Genomic DNA, 12,372 nt, shown 5'->3' on the forward strand with positions numbered 1-12,372 from the left:
CAATATCGTGAAACTGAGAAAACAGCCAGCACACAATAAATGTCCTTTTCACAGTTTTATTTACCTTTCCAGGGACACAGCAAAGGACACGTTTCAACAGATCTTCCTTCTTAAATAATAATTACATATGAAAAGGACAATTATTGTGTGCTGGCTGTTTCATAAGAGAATAAAATTCTAAATACATTACCCTTGCTGTGTTCACTGTTCCCTTAATACAGCATCATTACCAAATTACAATATGTAATCCCAGACCCAGTACTTACTTTTTAACAGGTTTAGGAACCCAGTGTGGAGTGCCAGCTTTTGTAGCGGCTATAACAGCGGAGGAGGTGGTGGTTTTATTATAATGGCTGGAGATCTCCCTCACCATGCTGTCTGCCACCGCTGAAGCTCTCTGGGTGGAGGCAGGGAAAAAAGATGAGGCACAACAGACACTCATATAACAGGAGCAAAACCTTTCACACAGAAACCAAACAGTTTCCTTTTCATAAAAAGCTCATTATATAATGTAGCAAGTCGCTCTTTATGTACATATCTTTTTTGCATTAGTACTGTAGGCAATCCTTTGTTTAACATCTACACAGTACAACCAAATAAGTACATCACAAGTCTCAATATCCAACACACAAGCCAATTACCAGACTGCCCCACTATGCTGCTGCTGGTTCCCTCGACTTGTTTAAAATCGACTCACTATATTATTTAGAGGACATTTATTATAGTTCATGTATAAATTCATGTTCCAAATTTATGTTAAATTCCTTTTTGTACCAGGACTTGATCTTGAATAGACAGAAACATATTTCATGTGTTAACGTATAATGGGGATTGGGCATATTATTCCCCATCTCTTCTATTTCTGTGGAAAAAATGTTCCCCTTTGCAAAACCGTTTCTCATACCTTCTGTTTGCTGGAGATGGTCTCAGAATCTTTAGCCTTGGTGCTGGGTGTTTTTATATCCTGCAGCACTTTGGTTGAGGTGGGCTTCACTATGGCTTTTGTGGGGGTAGGATCTGACACCAGAGCCTCCTGGTGTTTAGTATTTGACCTTTTGGTCAAATGCTGTTTCTCTCCTTTCTGTTCCTGGGGATTTTTAAGTGCACACCTTGAGGAGCCGCTTTTGTCAGCAGAATCTTTACAGAGGGATTTCTCCCTTGTCTGTGGTGTTGTTATCTTGGATATGGATAACTTCTGAGACTCAGTTGATTGGGTCAACTCATTGAGGGCCTTCTGCAGGCGCTGGGTGAAATCTTGATGAATCTGCTTTTGGCTGAGTGGAGGTGATGTTCTTTGAGCTGACGAGGGAAGCTGCCCCTGTTGCTTCAAACTTGGCCTGGGTTCTGAGAAAGGGAAGACATAAAATATAAATGTAATAATGTTACCCGGCAACCTGGAAAGTAATACCAACAACTCTGATGTAGTGACATTACTTACGAAATCCTTGCAGAGAATTGTTTCTTTGCGTCGGCATCATCAACATCTCTGAAACTGATTGTTTGCTCCAGTGGGGCAAGCTTCTACACGCACGCACGCACGCACGCACGCACACACACACACACACACACCACCAATCATAACATGGTAATTTAGCAGGTGATTTATAATATATTATGTAGGCTATACTGCTGCAGTACTTACACGCTTATTTGAAGTTTCATGTTGGGTTGGGAGTCAGGCACAAAGCTCTGATCTAGAGGCAAAGACAAAATGGTCATTAACTGACAAATTAATAAGGGTAAAAAGTGATGACATTCCCTAAGTTCTGGCCATTTGAAGTGTTAAACACTGCTGCAGCACCCCCTATGGGTGCAAATTAGGATATTTGGTGTGACTATCTTCATGACACACCCCTGAACAGTGTTTGTTCGGTGTGGATTGGTGCGCCTTGACAGCATTTAGCCCCAAGATCCGCAGGCAGAAGTAAGCTGGGTTGTACAACGTTGCCCCTGGGGGCCCCTGACACAGTGAGCAGATTTGCACACACAATGTGGCCCCTGGGGTGACTATTCTCATGCCAGACCCCTGAACAGTTTTTGTAAACGACAGACCACTCTCTGGTTCTAAAACACAACCATAATGACAAAATATTAAAATAAAATAAATGATCTGGCAGAATTGTACTGGTACAATGGTCAAACCCGTCAGTACCAAGAGGCCCCTGTTCTTCCTCCTGCTCAGCCAACACCGTCTTCACTACTTCCGCCACTGGAATGTGCTGTGGGACAGGCACAGAAAGAAAATAAACAGAGGCATTAAACAATACTGCAAAATAACAACGGATGTAGATGATACCATCTCACTTAAACGGTAACTTAAAGTAATTACAATAATGGTTTGTTGCTTATACTGTACCCTTTGGCATTGATCTACCTTTTTGCTCGGTATCGGTTTGGAGACTTTGCTATGCAGAGGAGTGTCAGTCTGAAACAGAGAATGTCAAATCGAGACTATTAGAGGTAATACTGATGGGTTTGGTTTGGTTTAGTTTAGTTTCATTTATTCAAGCGCAGTCTAGTCTGGTCTGCACAATAATATAACATAAAAGTTTTTATTTTATTTTTATAAATGCTGCCACCAGGAACCGAATAGGGTGGGTATCACTTGCTTCATTAGTAGGTATGATGTGCAGTCTTGAACTGTGTCCTACCCGCTGTCTCACACTTTCAGTGATTGTGCGGCTAGGAGTCATGCCGTGACCGGAGGTCATTCCCTGCACTCCTGGGTTAAACTGCTCCTTCTTCTCACTGGAACGCGTCATTTCCAAAGTACCCTTTACCTTCCCTGTGTTCAGTAAAGTATTAGGTAAAGTGATAAAACACAACAATTTGAAATGACATGTTCTTTGTTACAAAAAGAAAAATAGTTTTTTGTGAAGCAGGTTGTACACTACAGTAAATGCAAATAAATGTTAATTGTGACATCAGTTGCGGAAGAGAACAACTTTACAGGCACATTCTAGAACCTACTTCCTGGCAAAATGGCTGAGAATGGACTGTTGCTGGAAACACTCCCTCTGCTGCTACTGGTGATGAAAGTTGTGGACTCTGAGATCCTCTTATTGACAGGCGTCTTCTGGCAGGAGAAATGCGATGTCTTTAAGATAGAGTTTAATATGCTCTGGTGAGCAAAATTACCTTGCTAGTTAATAAATGTGGCATCACTATTATTAGGCAAGGAGAGGTAAGGCATGTCTCGAGGACAGCCTACTACTACTTTTATATTATTATATATATACAAAATATAATATACAGAAACATTTAATTCTGTGATCAATACCTTGGGTGGAGGTGGGGGTGGTAGCCAGAGGGTGGTGCTGTTTCTCTCTCTTTCTTTATCACCTCCAGCAGCAGATGCCTGGCTCTCTGGGACTGTCTGTTGCATGAAGGTGATGTCATATGCAAAGATTTTGAACACACAAAAGGCCCTAGCTTGTGCGTCGCCTAATCGTATTAGCCATATTTTACTACAGTATTTTGAAAAACATTTTAAATAGTTTAACTAGCCAATCTACATCGACACATTGTGAGCTATTTGAACTATTTTAAAATCTTTTTCAAAATACTAAAAGAAATGCCAAAAAGGTAAAAATAAAATAGGGCCACACATTATTGTGAAAAAGATTTTCACACCTTTTCCACCTAAATGCACAGAAGATGTCATATTACCAATCAGAGTGTAAACCCCATGTGTCAGTAATTACTTTTCAGAAACAATGTTTTCAGTGGCAGTTGTATTGTTTGTGGTCCATTATATATTGACATCTCTAAAGGCCCTTTTCACTTCTGGTGGCTGGGTATTTATAGTGCAAATACAAAATGGTTGAGCAAGGCAAATGTTTACCTGGGAGCAGGAATCATCCATTATAATTTTAACCGTGGTCTTCACAACACTGCTTTTTTTTATCTAAAAGGGAAAGAATCAGGTTAATGCAAATCAATAAAATCTCACTAGAAAATATGACCTCGTTGAAAATTACAAAGTTTAAAAGGAAGATGCTCATGAGTGCCTGGAACTGCAGCAGGGAAGCAGCCAACAAAGCTTACACATGATGCATCAGTGTGAGACAATAAACCATTCTTTACCATTACTATATGTCAATACTATCAAATGAAGCCAAAAAACACTAACTGCAAAACTAATGAAATTGAAAACAAATGTGTCATATATGCAAGCATGACAATTATAGCATGTCATGTCATGTCAGTCTGAATTCTACCTTGTTCTTGAGAGACCCATAGACATTGCAAGCAGCCTGCAAAATGTCCAGGGAGGAACTGAAATGAATGGAGAGACTGGTCCCCTCCAACACCCCTGTGCACACCGGCTCCAAAAGCTTAAGCATCAAGACAGATGATTTGCCCTTATCTGAGAATTGACAATTTACAAGTCAGTTGTTTTATTTTACCACATCCAGTTACACATTCACTCATTATGTTTGTACACTCATGCAAAAAAACAAAAAACAAAAAAAAAAACATCAGATTGGCTGATGAGTTTTTAATCAAAGGACACCCAAAAAGGGCATGTTATATTGTTGATGATTAGCTTTTTGGTTGTTTTCTGCATTGTACACTCATGCAAAAAACAAAAAAAACAAAAAAACATCAGATTGGCTGATGAGTTTTTAATCAAAGGACACCCAAAAAGGGCATGTTATATTGTTGATGATTAGCTTTTTGGTTTTCTTCATACTTGCTTATGTGAGGATCTTACAAAGCAGATAAAAAACAATGTTTATCCAAGCAATGTCTTTAGAATTATTTTTACAATTTATGCATTTAGCAAGCAAAGTTCAGACTTGAGTTCGGTAGAACGGTATTGTGAGCTTGTAAATAAGCTATTTTCGCTATTTGATGTACAAAGAACTATATAGGGTTTAAGTGGATCAATTCTGGTCAATGTTATTGAGTTCTGGAAGGTGCTATACAAGTAACATCTTAATTATTTATTTTACCTGCAATGGTGTAGCTTTCAACTTCATTTTCAGATATGCATATTGTGTCCCATTCACCCTTTTATGTGATGGAAGAACACAAGCAAAGAAATTCATCAAATGTATTCACCAGAAAATAATAGCTACATTAGCTGTTGTACAGTAACAAACAGTATCTGATACTTGATTCTTGATTCTAATTGATGTAAATTGTTATCCCTTCAATCCCTACCTCTGCTTCTGTGTCAGCTAAACAGTAGTAAAAGGAGATGCTCTGACTGCCCAAGTTGAAGTCAATCCAGAACTTCTCCAGCTTCTCATCAGGAGGTATCAGCAGCTGACAAAACAAACACTACTTTCAGCTACACCCATGCTGAGACTGAGACATCTAATTACAGATGGCTGCTGAACACTTTGTCAAGTAAAATAAAATCACATCTATACTATAATTTTGCGAATGTCTGAGTGAGTGAGTGTCTGTCTGTCACATCGTTTCTCCTCAGTGGCTGGAGCAATTGATCTGAAATCGCATCACCATAAGCATATGAACACACCTGACATAACTGTGAAGCCCGTTTGTCACTTTCACAAATCGTATGCTGTATATTACCATTTTTATGGTGTATCTACTATCTATTCTGCATCTAGCATGAGGCACATCCATTCTGCATCTAGCTTGAGGCAAAATGTTTAACCAGCTCTGTGTGTGTGTGTGTGTGTGTGTGCAGGCAGGCGGGTGTGTGTGCAGGCGGGTGGGCGGGCGGGCTGGGGGGGGGGAGACAGTATCTCTGTAGCCATTAAACGAAACGGGTTTCTTACATTGATGCTCCTACATCATGCAAGCACCAGTTAAAGTTACTTTCCATCCCTCATATACTGTGTGCACAGTGCACATCCCATAACCCACACACTGCACATCATTTTGGAGCTCATATCTTTGAACGGGTAAGGGCTAGTCTATACTATAATTTTGCGAATGTCTGAGTGAGTGAGTGAGTGTCTGTCTGTCTCAGCGTTTCTCCTCGGTGGCTGGAGCAATTGATCTGAAATCGCATCACCATCAGCATATGAACACACCTGACATAACTGTGAAGCCCGTTTGTCACTTTCACAAATCGTATGCTGTATATTAGCATTTTTATGGTGTATCTATATTAGGGATGTGAATCTCGACCACTGAGGCGATACGATACGCATCACGATACACTCCCAGCGATACGATATAATTGCGATACATTGAAATCTTGCCGATACGATACATCACGATACACCCCTGACCCCGATACGATGCGATATGATTCACGATATTTTGCGATACACCCCTGGTGCTTACGATGCGATACGATTCACGATTCGGTGCGATTCAACACAATGCAAAGGATTTATATTAAAGCCCATGTAAATTTCCCCCCCAAAAAATTACTAAAAATGCATTACATTTAATTTCCAACCAATTTATTGTTTCACTGTAGTACTAGGCTCTGTCTAACAAGTACTAGGCTCTGTCTTATTGAAATCTGGGAGAACACTCCTTGCTGGCTGGTAAAATTGTTTGATTAATACTATATAATTATATCATTATTATATATCACTACATCCTCAACAGGTGGTCAGGGACCCCTAGGGTCCTCAGAGTTATGTGAGGCGGCCAAATATTAATAGTTCGTTTTTACAGTTTCAATTGAACCCTAGCAAGTAGCAACCCTATGGGGGAACATTAGCCAATACATTAACACTTATTGAGGGTTTAAGAGATAATAATTCATGGATTATAATGAATAACATAAATCCATCATATTAATAGAAAAGATAATGTGTGAACAAATAAACACAACATAGTAATGTATTAATGTCACTGATGAAATAGTGCTGTCAAACAAGTCTCTGACAAGTTTTAATCTGCAACAGTTTTATATAATAGCCTACAGTAGTCTAAAATAGCCTACAGTGGGGGTCCCTGCTTGATCTCTCTCTCTTCTCAGTTAAGGATCCTTGACCTGTATTATTATTATATTGTATGAATATAATCTAGGATTTTGCCATTTCTAGCCAAAATGTTTCAAAACGTAGATATTTGAGTCACAACGCATCGCGTTGTGAGCTTGTAGGTCTGCTATTTAGGTGCGTGCGCGACACCGTCGAGCTGCCAAGTATAAATCAGGCTCCAGCCTCTCTTTGCAGAGGGAACAGCAGCAGCAGAAGAGTGTGCTGCCTGCAGCTACAGTAATAAGTTGTGAAACAGTGTCAAATACTTTGTTTTAATCGCTAGCTGCACGCCCAGTATCGTTGTTGTAGTTCATACGTGTGTGTAGTTAAAGCGTGGAAGCTTCTGCTTTGTTTAAATCAATTCCGTCGCAGACTCGACAAGAAGAACAAACGGGTGTGGAATGTGGATCATAATATCACGCAGCGTGCTCCAGTCAAGTGACACAACAACGGATCACATCAGCGAACATTGGACAGGGATGTTATAAAGCTAAACGTGGTACTAATCTTGCATGTTTAACCAGTGGGCTCACGAGTGCTGTCTGTCTGTCTCTGCATTCCGTCAGGTCGGGTGTTCACTGCGCTCCGCTGAGCAGCTCAGTGCTGCAGTAAAAGACGCATGTCTGTAGAGTGCTTTTTGGGGGGAGGGCTGATGGGGCATTCAATGCGCCTCGGAAACACAGTATAGAATGAAATACTATTATGCAAAAACCGATCCAACCGTGGAATGTACCGATCCAAACACTCACGATACGATACATCTCGATTCCAGCCGTCGATTGTACCGATCCACCCTGAATGAACCGATTCACTCGTATCGCGCACGTTTGTATCGCGATTACGATCCGTACCGGTATATCTTCGCATCCCTAATCTATATCTATTTAGCCTACAGTACCTTTTGTGACCACACATGTTAAGGGAGGGGCGCTGTTGTTCAGGCCATGCACAATCACACACAAACCCACACACACACACACACACACACACACACACACAGGGGGGGGGGGGGGGGGGGGGAGTGTGTGTGTGTGCAGGCGGGCGGGCGGGGGGGGTGGGGGGTTCTGGCCCTGTTACAGATGTTGTCCAAAAATCATGCAGATCGGTACACAGTATCTCTGTAGCCGTTACATGGAACGGGTATTTCTTACATTGATGCTCCTACATATTAGCATGCAATGCAAGCACCAGTTAAAGTTACTTTCCATCCCTCATATACTGTGTGCACAGTGCACGTCCCATAACCCACACACTGCACATCATTTCGGAGCTCATATCTTTGAACGGGTAAGGGCTAGTTTATATAATGAATTTTAAATACCCTGACTTTTAACATCGTCACAACAACCCCAGCTGATACTTACCTCGTCCTTGCCCAGAAACGCCTCCAAACAAGGATAAGAATAGACTCTGAAGGCCAAAAGGAAAATATATGAATGTATCAGAATCAGACTGTTGCTTTAGCATGTTGTGCTCTGACAAGCCAACTTAAAACAATTAATATTTAACACATGACAACAAAGGAACGATACCCTTAATGTATGTACCTTCTTTTGTCTCCCTGCATCCCATTCACCAGGTTCAGAAACTTGCGGCAGTCCTGAAATTTAAAAAACAAACAAATAAACTAACTAACAATGTAACTGGCCAAGATCATTTTAGTAAAATACAAATGCAGGCAGAGGTCACATTCTTGGCTGAACTGCATCCATTTACCGTTTCAAACTCTGAATCCTTTATATTTATGAAGGCACTGGACACATGCTCCATGGTGAACCATTGGCCAGCCAGCTCTGTCCTCTGACCAGGAGTAGTCATTCTGCACAGTGACTCCATCAGTGCTATCTGCAAGTCATAATCTGGCACAGGCAGGTTTGTTTATTTCAACATGTTGGTAATTCTTAGTCATAAGGTAACTCTCCACCAGACTACTTCAGACTGCTACAGACTGGCAGTCAAATGAAGTCAGGAGATCAGTCGGTTAGAAAGTGTGAAAGAAAGTTGCCGACACAGACAGACGGCTACTATGGTGTAAAAAATTGCTTATGGCTTGTTGTCTTTTTCAACAACAAACACATGAATATACTCAGCTTAAGTCATTTGAGAAATGATAAAGATAACTACTGCACTGCAGAGTGCTTAGGGCATGGGCACAAGGTTATCTGTATTTATACTGTATATTTATACTGTATTTTGGTGTATGTCCTTTGTATTTAATGTTAATTAAATAAATAAACACAGTGCCTACTGCAAGCAACAGCGCAATGCGCACACAGCAGTATAATTTTGCTTCTACTGATCAATATAATATAATAAATAGCTAGACGCTGAACCCCTAATTGCTCCCGATGTGCTGGTTGGTGCCTTGCATGGTTTCCTCCACCATTGGTGTATGAATGGGTGTGTGAATGGGTGAATGTAATGCATAATCTATGTAAAGCGCTTTGGAATAAAGCGCTATATCAATTCATCATTTACAATTTTATTTAATTGTGTATTTAATGTTAATTAAAACAATAAACACAGAGTGTGCAATGCGCACACGACCGTATCATTTTGCTTCTACTGATGATCAATATAATAAATAGCTAGAATGATTAGGAAAAAGCGTAAACCTGTCGTTTCTGTTCGAGTAGCCTACTGTATGATACTCATTGTGTACGCATGAGCCTTGCACATCCACAAAGTAGGCTAATCCAACGATTCATCATCATAATCATAATTTTCAATTGATAAAATGGCCAATCTATTCTCCCTGAATATCCATTGTCCTATGAAATAGTTGGATAATGAGCACTCAGGTTTGCAATGATAAAACAAAACTCAAGTGAAACCTATAGACTACCACTGGATGCTTCAGTGATTTTACAGACCTTTTTCCCCCTAAAGAAAGGTTAAAGATATATACGTTTAGTTTTATTTCAAAGAAATCTGACAGCTGAAAGCTGGTGTTTGAATGAGATGTGCCACACATACGCTTGTGCACCGTCCCACACTTTGAGATCACATGCTGCCTTGGCAAAATTTAAACCATGGATATATGCTCTATATTATTCAGACAAAATAAATATACCGCAAGCACTACTCTGTATTGCATCCCCGCTACCCCTCCTAGCTGCCAACCAGGGATACATTTTCAGTCACAAACGCTTTCCAACGATTACCGCCACCGACGTTGGTGTGGGTGAGAGCTACCTTTATAATCATTCACTGCAGGCTGTCCAAATCAAAAGAGCATGACACAAACACTACCATGGTTACTATTAGGGAATATGGGTTTTAGTTCCATAGTGGCTCTCCATTTAGAAATTTAAATACTTACCCCCACAATCCAATATGTGTCCAGCCAGCTTGGCCCTGTGGATGTTAGGAGTGGGAATAAGGAAGTAGAAAAATGTATACAAGTAATTATGACAAATAATAAACCATGTGTACACAAATATCCGTCAACAACTGTCTAAAAACACATTTCCATCACATACATGATGTCTGAGGCCTCCTGAGATGACAAGATCTTCTTTTCATTCTTCAGTTCCACTGGAATCTTGCCCAGAATGATATTGAGCTTGCGAATAGCCTATGTGGAAAATGTTAGCATTTTAATCATAAAGTAACCTTATACAATACATAATAAGGTATACTATATTGTTGGCCAGCACCTCTTTCTGGATGAGAATGTAGATTCTGGGGTCTGCAGCCAACTGGCCAATAGGATACAGAAGGAACTGAGTGATTTCATATGTTCCTGTGACAAAAGACATGTTTACTCAATGCTGTACACAGTATTGAAATCAATGTTAGTTTAAATTCAAGTTTTCAGCTCATTGTATGTGATATTGTAGTAGTTTCCTACAGTGTACTTTATGAGATCAAATAATCTCATTTGAACTCATAAGTGCATTCAAAACAGTGTGCAAGATGCACAAACGTGTCAAGCCTCACTAACTAAATAAAACTGCAGCTAGCTTAAAATGAAGACATTGGAGTCAACTTGCAGCAGTTAACAAATAAGCACATTAATTTCCTCTGTTGGTATCAAGGTTCTTTAGCTTGGATTTCAAGAAACCATTAGCTATCCTAGAGTTGGTTGGAACCTATCACAGCACTAAACAGGTTTCTCATATCCATTAGGCCAGACTAGACCTAATAAGATATACACTAAACATATACTGTGCATACATTACAAGGAGGCAAGATAAAAAAAGAAATCTGATACAATAAGAATGCAACCATACCCTCTTTGCTTGCCTCATGGACAACCTGCAAAGGAGGAAAACATACTGTTACTTCACTGACAACAAAATGCAATGTTACAGACAGTATGTTCTCCAGTATTTCATCCTACAATGTTGCACTTTAGTGCAGTGCTTCAGCTCACCATTAATGAATCAAAGAAGTCCTCAGCTACGTTCAACAACATCCCATCCCTCTTTGGGCCTCCCTGGATCCAGAGGTGCCTGCATTTTTCAAACCACTGCACCATGTGCACACAAGAAGAACACAATTCTATCAACAGCTTGCAAAGTACATACAGTACATACTGCATAGACACAGTGATGTTACTAGGTTTTCAATGTAATGGGTCCCGGGACCCACAGGTGGTCATTCAAATGGGTCCCAGAAAAGTTTTATGAGTCCTCAATATAAAGTTTACGCGCGCAAAATGGCGTCGGACGTCGGTGGAATCAAAACATTGACGTTTCTATCGCCTGTTTAAGACTTTCTACGTGGATTTTATTTGTGTTAACGTAGGGTAAAGTAGGATGCTTTCACCCATGAACAATGGTGGTGTCTGTGGATTTTTTATTTTTATTTTATTTTACACGCGGTAAATTATTTTAACATGGACTCCAATGGAGGCGCATCCCCGGGACCCCAGGACCATGACATGAATGAGTCCCTGGGTGACTTGAATGAGTTTTTGATGCGGGATGCGCACGTAATGACATCACTGTAGACATAATAATAATGGATTTTATTTATGATGCACTTTACATGTGTCAATCTCAAAGTGCTATAAGCATTTGCATACAAATCATCACACCACTATAAAAAGATCCATGAAACCAAAACAAAACATGTATGCACTAAGTAGACATTAAGGTAACATGTGTACAGCTGTTGCTTGTGGTGAAATACTTATCTTTTTGACCAGGTTCTGAGCCACCATGCCTGACAGCCCTTGACCTCCAGGTAGGGACAAGTTGTTTCCATATTTGGATAGGATACTAAGGGCCAAACTGACATGCTTGGTATCCTTCTGGTCTAAAGCCTATACAAATATACCAATAATGAGGAGACATTTTTTAAGTTCCAAGATTTTGCACAAAGACATAACAATGAATTTGCTGAGGCAACTCACACAAAGGCATAAAAGTGAATTTGCTGAGGCAGCTCTAACCTTATTGACAAGTGTGTCCAATCTGGCGAAGAACTGTTTGGAGCATTT

The 12,372-nt window shown here is 40.2% G+C and overlaps 1 protein-coding gene across 1 annotated transcript in view; it reads right to left on the bottom strand.

The window, feature by feature from the left end:
• Positions 1 to 10,684, bottom strand: part of sycp2 (synaptonemal complex protein 2) — a gene marked incomplete at its 5' end in the record, with an annotated part of 28,505 nt that extends 17,821 nt beyond the window's left edge. Inside the window, 12 exons of the mRNA XM_080732655.1 lie at positions 267 to 397; positions 905 to 1,344; positions 2,153 to 2,219; positions 2,652 to 2,785; positions 2,971 to 3,076; positions 5,170 to 5,274; positions 8,288 to 8,333; positions 8,471 to 8,523; positions 8,640 to 8,782; positions 10,246 to 10,280; positions 10,406 to 10,500; positions 10,583 to 10,684. Coding sequence (XP_080588781.1) covers positions 267 to 397; positions 905 to 1,344; positions 2,153 to 2,219; positions 2,652 to 2,785; positions 2,971 to 3,076; positions 5,170 to 5,274; positions 8,288 to 8,333; positions 8,471 to 8,523; positions 8,640 to 8,782; positions 10,246 to 10,280; positions 10,406 to 10,500; positions 10,583 to 10,684 — 1,457 coding nt within the window. The remainder of the gene's footprint in view (positions 1 to 266; positions 398 to 904; positions 1,345 to 2,152; positions 2,220 to 2,651; positions 2,786 to 2,970; positions 3,077 to 5,169; positions 5,275 to 8,287; positions 8,334 to 8,470; positions 8,524 to 8,639; positions 8,783 to 10,245; positions 10,281 to 10,405; positions 10,501 to 10,582) is intronic.
• Between the last annotated feature and the right edge of the window lie 1,688 nt (positions 10,685 to 12,372).

This window comes from Nannobrachium achirus, assembly GCF_963921795.1.
Source record: "Nannobrachium achirus genome assembly, chromosome: 9".
Taxonomy (NCBI): Eukaryota; Metazoa; Chordata; class Actinopteri; order Myctophiformes; family Myctophidae; genus Nannobrachium; species Nannobrachium achirus.